Consider the following 11,830-nt stretch of genomic DNA (forward strand, 5'->3'; position numbering starts at 1 on the left):
GTAATAACTTTAAAAATCTAATATTTTCATTAAGATTCGATATTATTCTAAAAAAGTAAATCTCAAGCATTCACATCGATGCAAACACAGTATATACTTTTTAATAAAAGATGTGACATACTTATATAGTCAAACTAAAAACTTGATGAAAGAAAGAGAAAAAGAAAGAGATCAATTTTCTTCATAAATTCTTGTCATTTTCTTAATTCTTATCAATTTTTAGTTATTTTCTCAAAAACATATAAATTTGGAAGAACAGTTTGAAATTTTACATGAACGTAAAACTTGTAATTAGGATGACATTTACAAGAACAGTATGATTAATTTACAGCTTTCGGTTTTTAATAAAGGTAATCTAAATAATTTCCGATATTGATTAACACTCTAAATATAATATTCAAGATTTTCCAACATGTATATTGTACTCCTGCCCTATATATGAACCTATATATTTTACATCTCTTTATAAATGTGTAAGACATAAATGATAAAACAATAACGCATTATAAGAGGAAAAATAATAGGTCTGCTCTCTTCATTATGATTTCAAATAATACTTTTTATAATTTTTCATCATTCTTACTCTGTTCTTTTCATGATAATTAAAGAGAAAATTAAATTATTTCCTATGAGCTACATACGAATATACACGATATATGCAATTTATAATAAGATTTTCAGAAGGCGATTAATCCAGATAGGAATTAAGATTATATTAATTATTAAAATTAGTTCCATATAAGATAACAATCTTATAAATAAAGTGTGTGAAATAATGATTTTAGTTAAGAAGATAAGTATTTTAGAAAATGTGGGTAATAGTATTATAATATTTGCCTGTGCTCAAAGTTAAAATTATTTATAGCAAAAATCAAATAATTTACTTTTGCAAGTAACGGATTATAATAAATTGTATTAAAACGCATCAAAATTCTGTCATCTATATATCTCTTTCGCTCTTCTTTAAAAGCATGATATTTCTGACAAATATTTGAAAAGACATAGTAAACAGCGAAAAATTATTCATATAAGATATTCGAGATACCTCCACAGTTGCAATTTCTGCTAGCTCTCTGTAACTTTTCGCTAACCATATAAATTTCATTTTTATACGTCATAAATTTCATTTGATTCGAGCTTTTTGTCGCTTCTTAAATAGAATTTACTGTTATCATATCATAATTACCGGATCGTGTAATTGGATAATTATGTGTCCCGAAAAAACACGGCCATTACACTTTTTTATGTAGATTTAAAATGCAAGCGATACTAATTAAGCACCAAGTTTAGAAATAACTTGAATAAACTTGATAAAAATGCGAGATTTATTACGAACTAAGAATGTCGTGAGTGTCTCATAGATATTTTCGCTCATATATTCGATAATACGGAATTGATGCCTTAAAATATTGTACTTTCACATGTTTGAATTTGTCTTTTGTGTAGATATTAGTATTTAGATTCAACACGATTCGCACACGCTTCCTGATTAAACGCTAAGTAAAGTAATAAAATTAACTTCTCGTCGCATGATTTATTTTGAATAAATTCGCGAATAACAGATAGTATGTATACAGTTCGTAAAAAGTATAGCTGAATCATTAACATTCAGAAAATTAAATATATTCTTAGAAAATTTCTAAGAATATATTTTTAAAGATTTATCATGCGAAGCTATAAAAAAAAATTATAGTATAATAACTCTTTTACGTATTTTCATCATCTTAGTTTGAGTGGCACACAAGTTATTTATATTACGTGGCCATATTTTGACAATACTAAAACAATATTTAAAGAATTTGGAGAAAATTTAAACATATAATTTCAATTGTCTAGACAATTATTAAGTTCCCAAAAAAATTAAATATTTTATATATTTTATTACAATCAAATATTTTATATTAATAATTATTTTAACAAAAATAATAAAAGATGTTATACATTAAAAAATTTATAATTTCATAATGTGTACAATAAAAAACTTGTTTAAGCATATTTTAGACTTCAAACTTTTAAAGATAAATATACAAAATAGTTGCCTTAGTACTAGTAATATAATAAGAAATATTTGCGTATATATATATATATATATTATATACTATAGAAGCTTCAAAGAAGCTATCAAATAAGTTTCTTTTTAAAGTCCATTTGTAAGTTTGTTTCTCTGCTTGAAAAGTAATTGAAACTTCATATCCCCGTTCTCCATAACCGTCATAACCGTCGGTTAAAAATGTTAAGGAAAAAAGTTATTTTATTTATAAAAGTTATTTATTTATTAAAGTAATTTTCTAAAAATTTAAAAAAATTTAGGATAGCATAGATATAAATAACTCATGTGTTTTAAGAATTAATAAGCAGACGTCTGGTCCGTATCATTTAGTGCAAAAAATCAAATAATGTAGAAAACGATCTAAAATTTATCTACGAGTTCGTAATTTTAGCAACCGAATTATACGATCGTTAAATCCACAAGGCCCAATTGTATTGACGTAAACGTCAATGCGTTGCCAGCTTCTAACTTTTCTTTACAAAGTCTTTACAAGATTACCGTTTTCTCTGAGCTAAAAGATGACGATACAAGAGGACGTCACGAAGTGTTTTAACGGTCGTCACAAACACAGCTTAACCGCAAACCACCGAAGCGAGTTGCAGGCCTATTTCAGAGAAGATGGACGAGTATCCGAGATTAATTCGAATACGATTACGGCCTCGTATGTACATGCACAACACGTCACGTACAACTACACACGTTCTATCGCTTATACGTTACGAGAAACTTAACGAAAAAAAAAAAAAAATAAACAAAAAAATATCCGGCAGATTTGCCTGATAGAAACTTCACTGGTATTCGTTGGAGCAGACTTGTTTTCCAGAATTTTCCATTCAACACCACTGAATTACCTGGCATTCGGCCTCTCGCTGAAAGAACTCTGCTCGATTTGCGGATACATCGTTGACGTTTCCATTTTCGTGAATAGCGAGCGTTCGCAGTTCCCGACGAAATCCCTCTTGTGGTTTAGCACCACGGTCGCGCTTGGAATCGATTCTTATTCACGCTCGCGCTACCAATCGTGCTGATCTGTTCGCCGATAGAAAATTTCGTAAATCCCTGTTGAAGGTTTCGAAGAATACTTTTGAAAATCAACAAGCGAATTCAAAACAGCGGCGCACCAATTTGGATGAAACAGCAGAGGTAATAATTCAGTGACGCGCACAAGTTTTCAGGTTCCTCCGGGAGAACTATGGTACTAACGATCATAACAGCCCAAACTACGCCGAAATACTAATGCGCTGCTATTCGCACTGTACAAATAAATCACCGTGTTCTCCTGATTTCCCTGCAGTCGAGGTGCCGCACGAGTGCCGAGTTCCATAACACGTCACCATTCATATTTTCCATTCATGAATATGGAGAATTAAAAGAACACGTGGGATTACGCGAAAACTCTGTTAATTTACTACATATTTCTGGATTAGTCGCTAAATTGTAACTGTTTTTTTTTTCTTCTACAAAGAAGGAGAAATGCGTAACACGCGACATTCATACATTCATACAAATTCATGCAACGTCTCCGTCGTGCTGCTCTCGCTGTTACAGAACTAATACTCTGTAAAATGAAAATATCGCTTCGCAAAAAAGGAAGTAGTAAAATATTTGTTGCTCGTATTTATAGAAGTTGAGTAAATGATAAAATTTGAGAATAATTTCTGCTTTTCGATCAGCTATACCGTTATTCCCCTCGAGCTATTCATACGACGCGTTTTGTTCCATCGCGATTTATATTGGAAAGCATGAGAATAAACGTCACAACGCATTTCTAAAACGTGCATACACTCGGGGCCACAATCTCGACAGCCATTGAAAATTGTATATTGCTACATCCATTGTTTTTACCTTCTGTCGTGGAAAATTCCGCAGTTACTCGTTTCCCGGACCAAATCGCATGCAAATTTCTTGATAATCGAATCGCCAATACGATTAGAATGGATTACTGTCTCTATTTCCACGTTTAATACTCTCTCATTGATATTTGGCATAAAACCAAATATATATGCAGATTGCGACAATTTTATGATTTTTTTGTGTGTATATATTGCTTCTCTCGTGAAAATAAACATTCCACGCGTTTACAACACTGATGTAAAAAGAGTACGCCTCCCCCCCTCTCTCTCTCTCTCTCTCTCTCTCTCTCTCTCTCTCTCTCTCTCTCTCTCTCTCTCTCTCTCTCTCTCTCTCTCTCTCTCTCTCTCTCTCTCTCTCTCTCTCTCTCTCTCTCTCTCTCTCTCTCTCTCTCCAAGAAAAACAAACCATAGGAAAAAAAATAATAAATTTTTTTCGTTTTCTCCTGCATTTCCATTTATTATTGAGATATGTGTAAGTGATAGAAGAAATGAAGTTTCAATCATCGCTATTTTGTTGTGAGATAACCGGTTAAAAATGTTTTAATACACCGTTGAAAAATGTCGATCATTTCTGTGGATATCGAGATATTCATTGAACAGTTTTTTGTTCGTTTGAAAATCGGAGAATAGCTTATCGTTTTTCAGTGCAATACTATACAAAAGAATAGAAAGTCTGTATGTCAATCATACGGTTACGCACGCATTTGACAATATCACGCGTATCTTATATCTAACGGAGAAAAATATAAACAGAGAAACATCAGTTGAAGTAGTCATGAAAAGCACGTTACGTGAATGGTTCGCAAACGATTGTTCTAGCTACTTCATATAAACGTCGAGGGGCCCAGTTCTATTTAAAGAGTTCAGCCAAATGCCCATCAAGAGATAGAATTACAAAGGACTGTCAATCTACAATGGAGAGATGGACTTGCGCAAGTAAAAGCTTTCGAGCAAATACTAATATTTAAATTTCTTAATATCTCTAATTGATAGTTGACCGTTGAAAAATAAACCGTAAAATTAATGAAATTTACATTATAATCGAATTTCGATAGAACTATTATATCCTTTTAAATCTCTTAAAAATTATTTAAGAAAAAAATATTGTTGAAATGTTACTTAGCGAAATTATTAGTCTCTCTATAGTTCGTGCAGTTACGTTTATATTGTATTATACAATTTTTTTTAATTGGACGATGTTTAGAAAACATAATATTGTGACAACATATGACATTGAATATCAACTTGGCATTGGTCGAGCAATTAAAAATTCTAACTTAATATTTAACCCTTAATATAGATCATTCGTATCCAGAGCATTTTTTTCTTTGAAATACTAAGAGCACCTAACACTAAACAATCTCTATCCTTTCCTTCATATTTAATTTACAATTTTTGTAAACACTTTCTAAAGACGTAATAAAAATGTGAAATAATCACTTAATATTTGTTGTAAATATTTGTTGTAATACTCGTAAGGGTAATAAAAATTAATCCGGAACACGAATAATTCATCATGTACAATAGTAAAGGAAATAAATCATCGTGTGTATTAAAGATTAAATTTTTTAATATCTTCAACAGACAACAGCGTGTATACGGTCCTCAAAAAAATAAACCACAAGATTAATGACATCGTAATAGAAATATCAACAAAATTATCACTCTTTCTTGGATATTATCAACTATCTAAAACTGCGTATATTTTGTAAAAATAACCACATCAAAAACATGTTAACAGATTATATAAGAGAAAAGTATAATCATCACGTACGCAGTGAATGTCGAAAATATGCGCCAATCTTGGTGCACAATTTCGAGGAATTATTTGCATGAAACTCGTTTAATGCCGTCTATTTTTATATATGTATACATTTTAATGTAGGAGCGCGCGCGCGTGTGTGTGTGTGTGCGTGCGTGTGTGTGTGTGTGATATAATCCTTCAAAATATTTTTGTATGTATTACACAGCATAAAAATTATAAATTCTATCTTGATTTCTGACACGAATTATAGATCGTCTAAGTGGAGCTTTAAATTTAAAAGTTCTCAAGATTTGATTAAAATTCATTTTAAACGATTTATATTAGAATTCAAAATCTATTACGATTTTATATAATAAAAAATTAAAAGAATCAAAATGCAACATAAAATGTATATTAAAATGTAGACTCATATTCTGAAATGCATATAAGATTATAAATAGCCTAGAATCTAGTTCTACGAATCTTAGATCGTCTAAAACAGTCTTATAAAGCCAGTCTTATAATTTAACAGTCTTATAATCTAATATCAGTAAATTTGATCAACTCAAGAATATATTTGTGCGATTAATAGAATAGATTTGTGTAATTAAAAATCTTTGAGCAAACGTCAATATTTAAATTTTTTAATTGCTTCAACAGATATAGTCCGCTATCAAAAATAAAGCTCAGAACTAATAGAACGTATTAATTGTATAATACGTCAACAAAATTATACTAAATAATTAACTTCTCTAAAAGTAAAAAAACATTCTCTAAAATGTCAAACAATTTTGCCAAAAATGTGTATATTTTACACAGTTCACAGATTATAAAAGACAAGATAAATTACAATATGCTGCTTTAATAGCGAGTTTCAAACGTATGCTTTATCTCGGCACATACATAATTCGTAAAGTTATAGTTACGTAATAATCAGAAATTCACAGAATCAAATAATATTTCAAAGCGAATGTTACCTGGTAACAGTGTCAAGTTTCGCTTTGCCATGTTAAGCGATATACGTAACAAATTGGGACCTCTTGATTACTCGGCTAGAGATGGTAATAAACGACCCGTAATGAATGATCCTCGTTACGAACGTCGAGTATCGTTCGGCGATATAAACGATAATATTCGTCAATAACGTTCTGCTGGTACAACCATTCTGCAGGTTTCCGTTATTCAGGCTCGAGAAACGGAAGATTTCTCACAGCGAAATTCTATCGTCGATAACGCTTTTACCGGTAAAACGAACTTACCGACGGGCAATTCCGCTGTTGATACTCAAACGGGTCTGACCGTCTGACTAATATTTAGTTGTACTACTACGTAGAATTGCCGTTCGTTGCTCAGACAATAATAAAGCGATCTACGAGCTTCGCGCGTAGAAAATGTTCGACGATAAATCACGCACTCGATTGTGCGAGAAAATAAACACAAAATTGTCTTCAATAGCATCGCTACGTTGTTATAAAATATTATTTCATCTTCGCTTAATGACACGAATGTCACAATGAAGGTACTCGATTTTATGTGATAAAATATAATGAATGACATTCTTAGTTATTCGTAAGAAGAGCTCAAGATTAATGATACTCTTTGTCATGTTACAAATATATTGTGGTATCTTCAAGTGATTCAGAACAACGTCAACAGCGACAAACTTGCGAGCAAATAAAAGTAACAAACGCATAACGATTGTAGTTTGTTTACTTTTCGTTAAAGTCAACGTAAAATGTATTCATTTATTCTTACGTAAACTTGAAATATTATATCGCCACTAGTGACTGCGGTATATAAAAGAAAAGATAAATAAAGACAAAAAATATAAAAGATATCTGTTTATATATCCGTTATAGTATTCAAAATTTCCTTGAAAGAATATATTTGTATGGAAAATTGACTAAATTCAGAGCTGGACTGATAACATTAACTGCTCAATTATTTTAATAAAAAAGAAAAATTCGCACTTACCCAAGAGCTTTCGTGCTGATTAGAGGTGTCTTCAGATTCAGAAAACCATTTTTCTTAGTAGATTGTTGTTGATTCGAGCCGTCGCCATTATCGTTTTGGTCCTCGAGATCGTCGTCCCGTTGCTTGGACTTCCTGGCGCGTAGATAGAGCCACATTGCTAATGCGAGTCCTACTAGAATTGCGAGAGCACCGACTGTTCCGAAAACTGCTGTCAGTATGACGTCACGGCGTTCCATGCCCACCTGGAATGCATAAGGAAGCGCAAATCGATTGAGAGACGGACACATTTACATCATTCGTATCTGTATCATTCCCTTCGTCTGTATCACTCCCTTGAGACACGAAAGGTAACCTAACGGATCGAAATAAATGATTAAGGCCCAGTTCCACAACTCACGGTTAACTCTTAACCGAGGTTCAATTTATTCCTTATCCTTATTTCCAGTTCTAGAACTGGGCCTAAGTCTTGTAACTCACACGAAACAATCTGTCGTCTTTTACGGTCGTTGCTGTAAATTTCGTGAATAAAAAGTAACGAGACGTTTACCACGTTTGTACACGACATATAAGAGACGGGAGCATTATCAACCTTATAAAAAGAAACGACGCCGTAAACTCAACGAACATAAAGACGCGGGATTTTTTTTCAAAAGAAAGAAAGAAAGTGTCTTAAGGATGTCTCTTAAGGATGGATCTTATTGCGACCACGAAAGTATGTTTTTCATTCCAATGACAAAATCCGGCATAGCCGAGCACGTCCGAAAAATTCATTTGCAGACTTCGCACGTAGTGGTGCTACGAGTCCGCTGCAGCCAAGGCGAGCCCGGTCAATACGGAATACACCTTAACAACGGAACTATACATGCAGTCCCTCAGACTCAATAGTCGAAGGAGGTATCGCGTTAGACGTTACGCCCATGAACCCAAACCGTCCTGTCATTCCATGCACGAATGAGATTCAGCCTTAGCAATTTGTGGTATCTACACGTGCATGCGCGCAAACTATTTCGGTTTCGGCTAAACCTCGGCCGTAGCGTAGATAGACCACGTACGAGATAAAAGGACTCACATATGTTTCGATCGAAAGATACCCGATTGATTGGGGCACTCCTATGAATGCCACTATCTTGATCTGTACATTATGGCATGTCGGGTTTTATACGTCCCGGTCAATACGTCAATGCAAAAATGATAAAATGTCAATGTCTCACGCTTTCAAATTATTCGCTCATCATTAGATTAGTTTCTATGAAGTATATCATATTTAAATCGGTAAATATAGAAAGGATACGAGTTCATTTTTATTCAAAAATAAGCTTTTTTTCTTATTGATCTAAAATCTACGCTTTGAACGCAAATAGGCTGCTTGTTCCAAGCTTTTAAGTACCTAAAGACGTTGAAAATGAGTGGGAAAAGAATGCAAAGAATTGTTCTTTTATTTAATATCAAATTCTTTAGTTTTCAAACAAAATGATAATGTAATTTCAAAGATTTTGTATTATGTTTTGAAATTTTATTCAATACGAAATGATCTCTTATATCAGAAATATTATAGTTTACCATAGATTTGATATTTTTGAAAATAAAATAAGTATCTGTAGCATACTATAAAATTAGTTTCTTTTTGTTAACAATGTAGAAAGAAGAGTGTAGAAAGAATATAAGTGGAAAATTTTAAATTAATATATTGAGAAAGAATTCTGATTGAAAACAGACGAATCAGAAAATTCTGATCATATCAATCAAAATTCTAATTATCTCAGCTAAAATTATAATGAATTCAACCAAAAAATTCTGATTTGTTTATTTTCAATCAAAACTGATATTAATGGAGCCACTCTTTTTTTCAATGTAGATAATTATTTTAGAAATCAAAAATGTCAAAAATATTGAATGTTATTTAAATTCCCAAAAGTAATTTTATCAATTTTTTCAATGAAATTAAAACAGTTTTTTATTAATATTAAAAAATTTGACAAGAAATACTTCACATATCCTTTTTATACTCACTAATTTATTTATATCTTTGGAAAAAGTATAACAGTAAAAGTATAAAGAAAAAAAATTAATTTTATCTTTTACACATTTCAATAAAAGTATCAGAAAATCTCAGAAATTGCACTGTTATAAATTTAAGTAATTTAGAAAGAAAATTACAAACTAATTAGTTTGATTGCTTTATAGTTCTAATGTTGTAACAAAAGTTCTCTTATTAAATGCATACTTTTGAAATCTATAATAAATTACTATAAACATAATAATCTTCTCGTTTTATACACGATAAAAATAACCTTAATAATGTGCGTAAATTTTCTCCTCTAATCCAAAATAAATGATCACTCTTGTCTAAGGTGGTTTCATCACTCTTAGAATTAAATACCATTTTATATTCAAGAGATGTGTTCATCCCTTTACACGGTAGAATCAAAATGTAGTCTCGGTTCTCGTTAGTAGGTACTCCATAAATTAGTTTCGCTTTATCTCTTTAAGCGGATGACATGAATACAAAAAAGTACAAAGCATTCTAGAGGAAAGCTTCAAGATTTCGCTGTTAATTATTTAAGCGCTCTGAATGGGAAATGTTACTGTATCGATTTGATTCTGTAAAATTTGAAATAGCATCTGCAATTTTCCCGACAACATAATTACGTACAAAATTAATGTAGTTAGAAACTCAATGTCTCCTTTCGGGACCGTTTCGCTCGTGTTTCATGTGTCCATAATTTATACACATTATGTCCACAACGACAAGATAAAAACCATGACTTAAAACGAGCAACTCCTATATCTTAAGAATGTGGCATATTACGGCCCTCTTTATAATGTATGCTTTTTACACTACTAAACGTATGATGAACATTCTCGATTTTCCAGGTAATATAAACCCTCAGCATCGATCAAATACGTTTCCTTCCCTATCCTCTAAGAAGCTATGATAAAATATATATGATCAATGTCTTTTCCACATGACTATACACATCATCACATTTACATAATAAATATAAATTCATATAAATTAAGCTCTACTCCTTGCAGAAATATTGACAAATGTTGAATACGGACGGGGAAAAGGTATGCGATAATAATGTAATACAGCACTATCTCATTAACGTTCAAGTCGTGTTTCAGTAGCAAATGCGACGAAGCCATCGTGGAATGAAAAGCAGTTCACTCACAGAAGAGGTACTATTTAAATCCGTTACGTCACGCATCCCATCGAAACGCGATTATCGGTCGACAAAACGATCAGTTGCGAACGCAGAAAATACAGCACAATCATGCGTGACTAATCAACGATGGCTTTCAGGCAATTTTAAACGCGCACAATACACACAATTGACATTTTCGTCCGTTAAAAGCCGATGAATTATACAGAACGTCCTGCAGCTGATGCGGCAATTATACCGCAGCGATATAAGTTAGTATTATGTTATATATGGTCATATATTATAAGTGCTTGATTATTTTAGCACGAAAAAAACTTTTATAAACTTTTTTTAAATAAATTTATTTCTTTTTTTAAATAAATTTATTTCTTTACAATAACTTCAGAAGTAAAAATGTATCTATAATATGGAAAAATTTTAGATTTTAGATATTTTCATAAATTGATTTATATTCTTCATTTTTTTTTAATAGGAAAAAAGTGGGTCCACATATAATAGATAAAATTTCATTTTCTTGATATAAAAAAAGGTGTAAATAACAGCATGGAAAACTTCATACGTAAAAGTTATATAGAATAAAATGTCCACTTGAATTGAACAAAGAGGATTATATATATTAAATGTGTGAATGCAAAAGGATTAAGCACACGGCACATCTCGTTTTGTTATTGAAAATTACACTACCGCGGATTACGATAAATGCTGCTACGTGGTTTACATATTGAAAATTGCATTATACCACGTAAAAAAGTAAAAATCGCATAGCTTTATACGTTAAGGATTTATTCATACAGATTGTAAAGAGACTGAAATATAGAAACCATCCATAATCAATGTCAGAAACTTCGTGTATTAAAGTATACACTAAAGACTGTTTGATCAAAGAAAGATGATATTACGTTCTGGAGAACTTATTACATATGTATTACGTTTCATAATAATTCTTAATGCTCGAGTGTAACATCACAAAGCGCCTTATAAATGCTTTTAATTTCATGTAATGGAAAAAGTTTTCGTTCTTTAAATATCGTTATAATATAAA

At 31.5% G+C, this 11,830-nt stretch overlaps 1 protein-coding gene across 5 annotated transcripts in view; it reads right to left on the reverse strand.

Moving 5' to 3' along the window:
- The window catches only part of Syt7 (Synaptotagmin 7), a 172,399-nt gene that overhangs the window by 107,223 nt on the left and 53,346 nt on the right, over positions 1-11,830 (reverse strand). For all 5 annotated transcript variants that reach the window (XM_011059385.2, XM_087403065.1, XM_087403064.1 and 2 more), the window contains one exon: positions 7,622-7,863. In XM_011059385.2, the coding sequence (XP_011057687.1) occupies positions 7,622-7,857 (236 nt within the window). In that variant the 5' untranslated portion in view covers positions 7,858-7,863. The remainder of the gene's footprint in view (positions 1-7,621; positions 7,864-11,830) is intronic.

The sequence above is a fragment of the Acromyrmex echinatior genome, chromosome 2 (genome assembly GCF_024713525.1).
Source record: "Acromyrmex echinatior isolate Ae372 chromosome 2, ASM2471352v2, whole genome shotgun sequence".
Taxonomy (NCBI): Eukaryota; Metazoa; Arthropoda; class Insecta; order Hymenoptera; family Formicidae; genus Acromyrmex; species Acromyrmex echinatior.